The sequence below is a fragment of the Medicago sativa genome, chromosome 5, assembly GCF_051527215.1.
Source record: "Medicago sativa cultivar Bolivia chromosome 5, Bolivia_mono, whole genome shotgun sequence".
NCBI lineage: Eukaryota > Viridiplantae > Streptophyta > Magnoliopsida > Fabales > Fabaceae > Medicago > Medicago sativa.
In genome coordinates, this window is record NC_140753.1 from 23,321,045 (window position 1) to 23,333,550 (window position 12,506).

At 33.8% G+C, this 12,506-nt stretch overlaps 1 protein-coding gene across 1 annotated transcript; it reads left to right on the forward strand.

Annotated features, from left to right (window-relative positions):
• The first annotated feature begins 226 nt into the window (after positions 1–226).
• LOC146921129 (Threonyl-tRNA synthetase) lies at positions 227–10,961 on the forward strand. The gene is made up of 19 exons (XM_085714548.1): positions 227–754; positions 1,573–1,632; positions 1,731–1,820; positions 3,066–3,140; positions 3,293–3,421; positions 3,530–3,619; positions 4,959–5,047; positions 5,132–5,228; positions 5,313–5,399; positions 6,098–6,182; positions 6,562–6,656; positions 6,987–7,019; positions 7,107–7,193; positions 8,094–8,186; positions 8,294–8,386; positions 8,474–8,695; positions 9,192–9,263; positions 9,634–9,705; positions 10,599–10,961. The coding sequence occupies exons 1-19, from the start codon at positions 266–268 to the stop codon at positions 10,692–10,694; spliced, it is 2,154 nt and encodes a 717-aa protein (XP_085570674.1). The 5' UTR covers positions 227–265; the 3' UTR covers positions 10,695–10,961.
• The last annotated feature ends 1,545 nt before the right edge of the window (positions 10,962–12,506 follow it).

Genomic DNA, 12,506 nt, shown 5'->3' on the forward strand with positions numbered 1-12,506 from the left:
TCAATTAGTTGACAATATATAAAATTTGTTTAAATTAATAATCAAATTTTTAATATTATGTTTTCATTTTGTATAATCTTAGAATAATAAAAATTTTGTACCAAAAAAAAAAAAAAGAATAATAAAAATTTACTAGCAGTGCATCGCACGCGTGTAAATATCTGCCGTGCATGGCACGCGTGTAAAACCTAGTAAACATTTAAAGGAACCCAAAAACCCAAAACCCAAACGGACCAAACCCGAACACAATTACACTCACTCTTCTATGCTATGCTCTTTAATCCGTTTGCGCCGTAACACTCCTTCTTCTACAACCTCACTCTTTCTCCACATCGGTAACCGTTTCCGTTTCTCATCCTCCACCTCCTCCTCCTTCTCTGCCGCCGCTATGGTGGTCCCTCACCCCAAAGACGAATCCTACCTAGCCGCCACAATCCCAAAGCGCATCCAAATCTTTGAGGCGCTTCAAGCTGAGCAACAGACTCGCCGTCTTTCTCTCTCTCCCGATCCGATTAAGGTTACACTTCCCGACGGAAACGTGAAGGAAGGGAAGAAATGGCAGACGACTCCGTTCGATATCGCGCGTGAGATTTCGAAGAATTTAGCGAATAATGCTCTTATTGCTAAGGTTAATGGCGTTCTTTGGGATATGAATCGGCCTCTTGAAGAGGATTCATCGCTGCAGTTGTTTAAGTTTGATGATGATGAAGGGAGAGATACTTTTTGGCATTCTAGTGCTCATATTCTTGGACAGGTTGATTCAATTTTCACCGTTTAATTTCAATTTAATTTGGATTATTGATATTCATTATGATTGTATTATTGATAATGATATATTTGAGTGCATGTTTGGTCCAGTAAGTCACCAAATTAGTCCTTGACGTTGCAGGTCGCTCCCAGATAGGTTCTGACTTTATGAATATTTCAAAAATGTCTCTGACTTTATTAAACTCTCAAATTGGTCCCTATTATTAAATCACTTACTATCAATTTGGTTGGTATGTTTTATGACTAAAATTTAAAAGAGTCGGGGTGCTTATTGAAATATTCATAAAGTCAGAGACCTATTTGAGAGTGACCTACAAAGTTAGACTAATTTGGTGGTTTACTCGTGATGGTGGGTTTGTTTGTCAGGAATATGATTTTTCAAAGCTTAAAAGTCTCTTTGGGGAAAAACAAAACAGCGGATAACTGATAAGCTAGCTTATAGCAGATAGTTGATAAAGGATAAACTAGTTGATTGTATTTGTAGTGTTTGGTAAAATCAGCTATGACTTAAAAAAGATGATGTTTAATTAATATTTAACTTTTTTCAATTGAGATGACAGTGTAAAATTTAGACAAAAAATGATAAGCTAGTTAGGTTATCAAAAAACGTTATAAGCTCGTGTGAAAATAGCGGTTACCAAGCAGGTCTATTTTAGGCATGCAAGCTTATAAGCTTTAAGCTCAAAATTGTCTTTCCAAACAGAGTCTAAGTGTAGATTCTGCAAAATAACGATGATTCTGATAAATCCGTCGGGATACCAATGATTTACTGATATTGATGATGTTATTTTTTTGTGTGTGTAGTCTCTTGAGACGGAGTATGGATGCAAGCTTTGCATTGGACCCTGCACTACTAGAGGAGAAGTATGTTCCTTGTTTTTCTGTACATGCAGTTTTTTACTTTTTTTGATGTTTATTATGAGAGGATTTATGAATGAGAAATTGATGATGTTGTTGTTTAGGGATTCTATTATGATGCGTTTTATGGTGACTTGGGTTTGAATGAAGATCACTTTAAACAAATTGTAGCTGGAGCGTTGAAAGCTGTTGCGGTATTATTTCTAATCCTTATCCTGTATTGCCTGTGTGTGTGTGTGTGTGTATATATTTTCTTCATTTTTAGTCAGTGTTTAGTTTAATGTTCTAAAAACCAAACCAGAGATCGAATCATTTAGACCTCCGCATCATGGTTCAACCAGTTGAATTGTTCGATTTTTAAAACATTTGTTTAGTCCTGCTAGCTGTTATATCTGGTGCTTTGCTATTGCTATTGGGATTGTTTCTGGTTACAACAGTGATTAATGACACTTATTTATTTTTTCTTCCTTTATATGTTATTTTTTTCTTTACATGTTATTATGGCAGAAACTTCATAGCTGATCAATTGTGGAATGAAGTATCAAATTGTCTTTCAAATTTCAGAGTCTTTGCATATATTTCTTAATCTTGAAGTCAGTGGTCACCAACAATGTGTTGTGAATTTTGTAAAATGGGTTTTGATTTGATTTGTTAGTCAAATCACTACGGGTTAGGAATGTTAAAAAATAGGAAATGCTTTTACATTTAGGTGCACAAATCTTCTAAAGACTGTCTTAAAATGAGTAAGTAGCGGTCTTCACCCTTGAATTTTAGTGTGTTAGGATCTCGAGACACTTTAAAGTTCAAATTAAGTAAAAGATAGATATGCACTTGTTTTAAAGGCAAACCCACTTTAAGGGAAATTAAATCTCGTATGATTATTTTAAACTCACTTTAGAGGAACCTAAATCTTGTTATGATTATTCACTGTAGAGGAACCTAAATTTTGTATTATTATTTTAAGGACCAATTGTTGTCATTGCTTTTATTTGACAACTTATCTAAAATTTGGTACGATTTGGTGGTTATTTTATTTTAAATATAATTATGTAATTATTTAGATATATAGACTATTCCAACCTTACTGAATATTTTAATTTATTGAAACAAAATCAAATCAATTCCATATGTAAGCTTTATTTCTCTAATCTAAATCAATCCAGATCTCATTTTTATAGTGGACTCCAATTGTTTAAGTTGATTTCGAAGCAAATCAAATCATTTCCTTTGTTTGAAGTTTCCAAACACAGTGCAAGATGTTTCAATAACCCCCTTTAATTTAGAAATTTTGATCCAGTTGTTTTTTCTATTTTTTTCATCTCCTAACTTGTGTGTTCAAAATTACGAACTCAGATTTCATGGATTTTCATTCTTACTACGAATAAAACATTTTTATGTTAGTAAATAAATGTGATGGATGATAAAGGTTGTATTTGCAGGAAAAACAACCCTTTGAGCGCATTGAAGTGACACGTGATCAGGCACTCGAGATATTTTCTGATAATAAGTTTAAGGCAAGTATACTGACACTCTTGTTTCTAACATTAGTTTTCTTATCTTTTGTACCACGTAATCATATTGATTTGAAATATGTTCCCTATCTCCGTTCACCTATAATTAATGATATGACGATTTGCTGCCTTGGCTGTATTGCACTTGTTTTCAGGTCGAAATTATCAATGATTTGCCCGCTGATAAGACTATAACAGTGTACAGATGTGGACCCCTCGTTGATTTGTGTCGAGGACCTCATATTCCTAATACATCCTTTGTCAAAGCAATTGCATGTTTGAAGGTATGTGTTTGATCTATCTTATGGAACCGTTTTTTAATTGAGTTTTTTTTTTAATCCAAAAACTCATATCAATGCAAACACTTTGTTTTTTTGGTTTTGCAATTCCAGGCTTCGTCAGCATATTGGAGGGGGGACAAAGATAGAGAAAGTTTACAAAGAGTTTATGGCATATCTTATCCTGACAATAAGAGTTTAAAGGTAATTTCAATTCATATGTTATTTCTCTAGTAAACCACACAAACTGAGCTGCGATGGACTAAGTGTATAGTTTAATTGCCTTTTAAAATAAGAAAATACTTCCTAGTAGAAAACAGTTTACTATATCATTGAATAGTGCGTTAGATCCTCTGCCCTGTGTTACTGTGGTATTATCGAAATAATGTTTCAATTAATTGTGCTGCTATATATACACTTTGCTTATATAATACCATATTCAATCATATCAAATATTTTTTTTGAAGGAATCATATCAAATATTTAACTTTTGTTTTGGATGTAATATATGCCATATTCCTAGTAACTTTGCTGCCTGGTCATACATGATGGCCATTTGAGTTGCCTATTCAAAGTGATCGATTTTCTAGGTATCAGTCTAGATATTCCAACCAGAGTAGACTTTTCTAAACTAGAGTAGACAATTTTTAAGTGGTCCTCTAGATATTCCAACCAGTCTTTATACTGGCCAAACCGGAGATTCAATGGTGAACTGGCCAAACTGTAGGAACTACTTGTGGTTTGGGTAATTGAACCAGTCCAAAGTTTCTTTATTTTGAAAAAACAAAATGTTATCAAATATCAAGCCCAAATCTGCTGTGTGTGCTTGTATGAGCACAAGGCAGCATTCAGTCACTGATACACTTCACAATTATTTTACTGTATGCTTTTATGTACAAATATATTATTATCTTGTATCTGTAGGATGTTATGAGTTGTTTTTCAAGTACTTTCATTAGAAAAGGCCAATAGTTTTTCTTTGGGTTCCATGTGTGTATAAAATAAATTATATTAAATTTCATATTCATTTGACATATTTTAAATATTTCTACATGCATGCTTTTGGTAAATGCTATTATCTTTAAGTACCATGATTTTGTCATTTTTTTGAAATAACTTCCAATTTTGACTGTATTCATTCATTATAGTTTGAACTGTGTTTTTATGATAGTACCAAGAGTAATACATACCACTTTATTGTGTATTTTTATGTTTATTATATGTCATATACATCAATTAATTGTGTATTTTTATATTATTAAAATATATAAAAATGTCTGATGCTGGTACGACCTGGTTTGACTTTAATATTTCAAACGTCTTACTTATCACTCAAAGACCAGTTTGCTTTTTCAGCTATTGGGATTAACAACTGTAAAGTAATGTGGTGCTCCATTATTCTTCAGGGTGAAACTGGATAATTTCTTTATTATATTTTATTGAATCTTTGTGGTCAAGTAGTAAGATTGTGGCCATGCCATATGGTGTATTATGATTTTTTTTCATTTGATTAAGTTTCTTTCTTTTTCTCTCCTTATTTCAGGAATATTTGGATCGGCTTACAGAGGCTAAAAAGTATGATCATAGGATTTTAGGAGTGCAACAGGAGCTAATTTATCATCATGACTGGAGGTACAATGAATTCTTTCTTGTCTGATTGGAGAGTTTAGTAAGCTTTTCTTAATGCTGTCCATTGGTCTGTCCTGTTTATGTTAGCCCGGGAAGCTGGTTTTTTCTTCCACATGGTGCTCGGATCTACAACAAACTCATGAACTTCATTCGAGATCAGTACAGAGACAGGGGCTATCAAGAGGTAAAGTTCAGTACAGAAGTGTCTTGATATGACTATAAGCAATATTTTTACAAGTGCTTAGTACAACTTGCATGGAATCTTCAGGTGATATCACCGAATGTCTTCAACATGGACCTGTGGGTGCAATCTGGTCATGCGGCAAACTATAAAGATGATATGTTTGTCTTGGAGGTATATATATATATATATATTTTTTTTTTTGTTTGCATGTGTTTTTCTGGAAGAATAAGTATTGGATGTACTGATGCAGTGTCTTTTAAACTTGCTTAATGAATCATATTTGTGGTCAAGTATTTTATTGCTCTTGTACTGAATCATATTTGTGGTCAAGTATTTTATTGCTCTTGTACTATTTACTTCTGTGAATCATTTTGTAGAAAGAGAGCTGGGTATTTTTTTCTATCATTTTGGGATTTAGGAGCTAGTTGCTCCGGATGGGGGGTTTATTCCTCTTGCAGTGTTGCATTTTTTTATGCTTTAATCTAGGACAGCTCCTTTTATTAGACATATATGCTCGGCATCCTATTAGAGATCTTTCTCTTCTAATTAGCAAATAATAATTTATAGTTCCATTGTGACTTTTACATTTACCAGCTTGTGTGCTTAACTGTGACTGGCTTAGTATATGACTTTTGTGCTAAAAGTATTTGAGCTGGTTGGTTCTTTAGTTTTACTGACTTACCTTATCTTTTCATTGTCTGGCCTTGTAAATCTTGTGCATTTATTTGTGACTGATTTTTATTAGAAAAATGGAGAATGATTAATTCGATCAAAATTTTTAACAAGACATCTGCAAAATATTCAAAATAGGTTTTTTATTTTGAACGCAGTCAAGCTATCTTATCTAACCATATTATTTTGTGTTTTAGATTGACAAACAAGAGTTCGGTTTGAAACCGATGAATTGCCCAGGGCACTGCTTGATGTTTAAACACCGGGTTCGATCGTACAGAGGTAATTTCGATATCCATATACATATATCTTCAAATGACATCTTTTGTATTCGTACATGGAGTGGCTGAGCTGCTCCACAATTTATTTATGAAACCAGTTATCAGTATAATGCACCTCTTTGAGCTTCCTGATTATCGACAGTTAATTGATTAGAAATAGCTCAAAGAGGTCGTTTGTTAATTAGCTGTATTTTTCACATAAAATCATTTTGGTATATATATTTTTCAATCAATTATGTCCCAAAATTGAACTGGAAGTGAACATTGGAGGTAGATGTAATTTAGTTTCCATTTTGTAAGTGAGTGTATGGTTTCAAGAGATTTCTATTGAGCTGATATTTTTATACGAAATATTATCTGACAACACTGTTATGGTGCAGAACTTCCTCTCCGTTTTGCTGATTTTGGGGTTTTGCATCGAAATGAGGCCAGTGGTGCCCTGAGTGGATTAACACGTGTTAGGAGATTTCAGCAGGTAAACCCTTCTTCTGTACTATATATACGAACAATAAAATAAAAGTTTTGGTGAAATTGTTGAAGGGGATATGTTTTCTTTGTTTTTATCTTGGTTACATTTCTAGCCGGCTTCTAATGTGAACCGTGGAGTACCCCAATCGATACTAATACATCAGTAAATTGACTTGGAATAGGTGTCGGTTATTGTATATATACGCTTTAAAAATGGAACATCAGTGCAGATCCTCAAAACAACTTTGAAATTTGGAATAAATTGTCTTTAACTTCTATTTTCTATACTATTAGAAGTTCTGTATTATTTATGTTCTTTGGTTTGTGTGTTGGACAGGATGATGCACATATTTTCTGTCGTGAGTCCCAGGTGTGTTGAATGTGAATTTATGCAATATAAATCTTTGAAACATCTCTCGAGCCGAAGCTGAAATTATTGTTTTAATTCATCTTACAGATAAAAGATGAAGTCAGAAATGCCTTGAACTTCATCGATCATGTCTATAAAATATTTGGTTTCTCATATGAACTGAAACTTTCAACGGTATGCTTTTGTTCTTTATTATTCTCACTGTCCATCACTTAGTACCGATTCTCATATAAAGAAGGAAATTATTCTTTCCTTCCTTATCTTGGCTTCCAGCTGAGGAAAACATGTTTTGGCTAATCTATGCTCGCAATGCTCTTTCAAGGACCCTAATTTTACCTTAGTCGGGCAATGGGCGTGAGGAAAGGGTAGTAACAAAGAAATAAGAGATGTTTGTTATATAGGAAAGTGGTAATATAATAGTTTTGGGGCTAGAGATCATTCTCGGGAATTTTTTCTCGTTATTTCTTTCTCTTTTTTATCAATAGTAGAAACATGCATATTTGCTTGTATTGATTGCTATCAGTTGATGCTTTCATTGAAAGTGTATGCACACAAGGATGACTTCACAACTATCGAGGACCAGTTAACTCAAAAGGGTTATCGGATACCACATTTCACACTTGGTTGATAGCAAGTCAAGTCACAACTTAATAGTGTTAGTGACATTCGGACTTTAGAAGTAATGTTGGCTAGATTGCGATGGAAGCCAACAATCTTGCAGTACAAACATCCCTGCCCGTGCTGCGATGATGGTTGAAAACTGCAGCAATATCACGAGTTTCACTGCAATCATGTGGCCACTAAACCTTTCCAGGTTTACAGCTCCAAGAAGAATAGCCAGGCCCTAATTTTACCTTGAGAGCAATGAGAGATGCCTTTTATTTATTTATTTATTTGGGGAGGGGAGGGTATTGGGAATATAGATCATTCCCTAAGCTTGGTAGCTTCTGCTCTTGTTATTTTCTTCTCTTTTGATACATGATACAGAAATACATATTGCTGATAGTAATTGCTATAATCTGTTTGATGTCTAAGTTGTTTATTTTCCCTGGCTTGTGTTAAATACTCGAGTAGAGACCAGAGAAATACCTTGGAAATATTGAAACGTGGGAGAAGGCTGAAGCTTCTCTCAAGGAAGCTTTGGATGAGTTTGGCAAACCATGGCAGGTATTCTAGAGGTCTTTAATTCACATAATTTTTTATTTTTGTAATTCTTTTATTATCTTCTATGGAATGTAACATTTGTTAGCTTCAATTGTGTGCAAACTCTGCAGTTGAATGAAGGGGATGGGGCATTTTATGGACCAAAGATAGACATCAGTGTATCTGATGCATTGAGCAGGAAGTTCCAGTGTGCAACTCTACAGGTTTTACACTGTTTGGTTTGACTTGCATTCACATGATTCCTGAATTGTTATTTTTTTACTGATAATCGAAAAACTGGCTCCTTGCAGCTTGACTTCCAGCTTCCTGATCGTTTTAAGTTGGAATTCTCAGCTGAGGATGAAGCCAAAATTGAGAGACCTGTTATGATACACAGAGCCATTCTAGGATCTGTTGAACGCATGTTTGCCATACTTTTAGAGCACTACAAGGGTAAATGGCCCTTCTGGCTAAGTCCGCGGCAAGCAATTCTCTGCCCCGTCTCGGAGAAATCACAAGCGTATGCACTGCAGGTACAAAGCTCGGACTTTCTGTTGTATATTTGTCCAATTCGTAACAGGGTGATGATGTGTACTCGTATCATTGGATAATATTCTCAATCTCCTTGGAGGGTAAAATTTGTGCAACCTATATCATTTTTTAATGCATGTCAAATTGGAATCAATTACTCGATGTAGCCGATACAATTTTGACTAACATGTCAAATTGGAATCAATTACTCGATGTAGCCGATACAATTTTGACTAACTCTTGTTTGTTTTAAGCATTAATTTTCTTGTCTATTGTTTGTCCAATTTGTATTGAGTTTGCTATATGCGTTTTTATATAAACTTTTCTGTGGTAACTTCCTTGTGAAGCTTGAGCAATCTTGCTTGGATAGTTCTATTTCTATGGCCTAACTTTTGCGATTGTTCTCATTCTATTTTTGTTGGACTCTTGTAGATATTTTGATGTGAAAAGCAGGTTGCTGATTAGTTTTATAACATATTTTGTGCTGCAATTTTTTAGGTACGAGATCAGATCCACCAAGCAGGGTATCACGTAGATGCTGATACAACTGACAGGAAGATTCAGAAGAAGGTATCACATACCTTTAGAACCAATAAATTTTTATTTAGTACTTCATGCAATTCATTCACGGGAGAATAGTGCTGTCACGGTTTTGATCTACTGCTTATTGAAAATTTGCTAGTTAATTATGTTTGAATATTGAGAAACCCATGGTTTCTGCAAGTGTTCAAATATAAATTGGCTTATGGCCAAAGCAAATTTTATATCAAGCGTGTTCCCCCTTCTATATTATGTTGCCTCTAGTCAGTTTATTCATGTGGTGGGGCATTGTTTTTTTCTCATGAAATAGCCATTCAAGTACCAATTTAGAAGTTTTATTTTAATTTACCTTAATTATTAAAAATCTACCGTTGAAATAAAAAGTTGTGTCATTCTGTAGGTAAGAGAAGCTCAGTTAGCACAATACAACTACATCTTGGTTGTTGGCGAAGAGGAAGCTAAGACAGGACAGGTTCTTCCTATTTTCACTATCTAATAAATAAATTGGTTTCAATTTTAACTCTGCTAGTTTTGTTCCCCAAACCTCCAATCAACCACCACCCTTTCCTTGCTATAATAATATGTCTTCATATTTGTGTTTGACCTAGGGTCTGTACCCGATCACAATTTTTAATTAAAATTTCAAACACTGCCCATTTAAATTGAATTCATGAGAACTGCAGAAAGGAACAAGTATGTTTTTCATATGTACATACATGCAAGCAAACTTGTTGACAGTATTTCATCTGCTGAGTTTGCTTATAGTTGTATTTAAGTGTATAAATATTCTGATTAGCTTACATACAAAGCATATAACATCGTTCAAGTTCAAATAGAGTTTGTTTGAGATTGAAACAAGGCTATATCCTTGACCTACTTTCCAAGCAAAGCATAGGCTAATGATTCTAGTTTGCTTATAAAGCTTGTTTCAATTCAGGCTTGTTAACATTTAGTTGAAAGAGCCCGAGCCTGTTAATGTTTGGCTGAACTTAAAACCTTAAATTTGATGCAAGTCTGGGATCAAATCCCGAATAAGGAAGTACCATCTATTAATCTTACGAGGTTTCTATCCAAGTCATTATCTTGTATATAATTTAATTTCCATCCATGAAAAATAATGTACACCGTCCACTCAATGAGAATCCCCTCCATTGAAATCTTGGCCTCCAAAAAACAAGAGAGTTTTTAAAATATAAGAAATGGGAGATGCAGTGTTTTAATGATGGAGATTGCAATGGGGAGTAGTCTAGTGAAATCTCCAATTTAGAGAATCCAAATCCCTCAATTCTCCTTGTTTGATATTGTGGCTGTCTTTTGACCAGTCGTTTTACTCCTAGGAAGCTAAGAGTTGTTTCATTGTTCCAGGTGAGCGTACGAGTCAGGGATAAGGCAGACCACAACGTCATGACTATTGAGAACCTGCTCGAACACTTCAAAGACGAAGTTGACGCTTTCCACTGATGATTTTATCGGAAAACTGTTAAGCAAGTTTATATCCCCGAGTTTTTTTTTTTTGCAGGTGTACACACATGTGTGCATTATTTACATTTCAACCTGACAATGTAGCCTAATTTTTGACACCATTTGGAAGTTTAATGTATTTTCATTACTGTCCTGATTGATGTAATGGTTTATACAATGTACTCATCTGCATCCTTATTTGATATATACTCTTTTTGAGACAACATTTTTGAACACATTTTTATTGTTGAAAGGCAATTTAGACAATCCTCTCCAGAGAAAGTGTTAGCTTTATTTGCCTTATTTTAATAATGTATATGCCTGTTATGTGCTATTTATCACCGTTTGAATTGCATACTGTTGTATATCATTCTTCAGTGATGAATGCAAGTAACATGTCTTCAGATAACAAATTCTGTGCTTGTTTGTTTTTTTTTTATTTTTTAAATAATGACATTTTTCCTAAGATAATTAATTACTTTTTGAAGTTTTCATATGTTGCAGTTTTTTTTTCTTTAAAAAAAGAGCATTTGAAAAAAAATCTTTTTGAATGAGAAGCTGAATAGTTTTTTGTATACATTTTGATAGATGAGTTGTTTTAATTTTTTTTTCCATTATAGCAGATAAATTTTTAACATTGACATGTTTCCTAAAAAAAATATTTTAACTTGACATGTAAATCTGTAAAAATAATCTCTTTTCCTATTTATCTTGTGGTCGGTGGATTATTAATTTGGTGCTTCCTGTCGGTAATAATATTTTTTGTTGGTGAATCGGTCCGTCTTTTTGAATGTACTTTTGAGATTAATTTAGATTTAAATGCGTAAGTTCCTTATTAATCATGTTAAACTATTATATACGTGTAATAAACGTTCTAATTATAATTAGCTATTGGTGCCGAGTAACATAATTATAATTAGCTATTGGTGCCAAGTAACAAACATAGCTTTATATATTTTATCGACATGCTTCAATATAATTTAGGATAGCATGAAAAAGAAAAACGAAGAAACTTCATACATATGCCCTAGCTTGCGTGCAGAACTGAGGCCAAATAAATCATAATATTAATCGGAAAAAAATAATAGTTATACAACCATTTTGTGACAACGTTTTATCTTATATTTAGATTGTGTTTTTGCTCTTTCTATTTTTTGACCAATAAAATAAAGAAAAATTAAGTTATCCTAGAAGTCACAAATTGATGTACATATATCATTACTCTATCATTACAAAACGGGATGAGTAGAGTTTTCAAGAAGCTTGATCGTGTTCTTTGTAATGTTGATTGGAGACTTAAGTATCATGAAGGTTTTGCGAAGGTACTCCCTAGGGTTCAATCTGATCATCATCCTATTATTGTGTTGCTTGAGGGACAGTCTACTTCCAATAGAAATCGCCCCTTCCGCTTTGAAGCAGCTTGGACCTCACATGTTGAGTTCAATGACTTTTTGCATTCCAAATGGGAAAAAGACGGAGATATTGTGCAAAGCCTCCACAACTTTACTACTCATCTTAAGAAATGGAATAAAGAGACCTTTGGAGATATTTTTAAAAGAAAGGAGGAGATCATGGGAAGACTTAATGGGATTCAGAATAGCTCTAACTACGGTCATAGCACTTTTCTTGAGAAATTGGAAAAAGAGTTACATGATCAACTTGATGTCACCTTATATCAGGAAGAGTGCCTCTGGTTTCAAAAATCTAGGAGTCAGTGGATTATGGATGGTGATCGGAATACAAAGTATTATCACTCAAAAACTATTGTTAGAAGGAGGCATAATAAGATCATTTCTCTTCGCAATGATGATA

Bases quoted from the DNA above. Each gene is read 5' to 3' on its own strand.
- LOC146921129 (XM_085714548.1), top strand. From the start codon at position 266: ATGCTATGCTCTTTAATCCGTTTGCGCCGTAACACTCCTTCTTCTACA. The intron at 5,400-6,097 runs GTATATATATAT...TTTGTGTTTTAG, and splicing joins ATGATATGTTTGTCTTGGAG to ATTGACAAACAAGAGTTCGG. The intron at 9,264-9,633 runs GTATCACATACC...GTCATTCTGTAG, and splicing joins ACAGGAAGATTCAGAAGAAG to GTAAGAGAAGCTCAGTTAGC.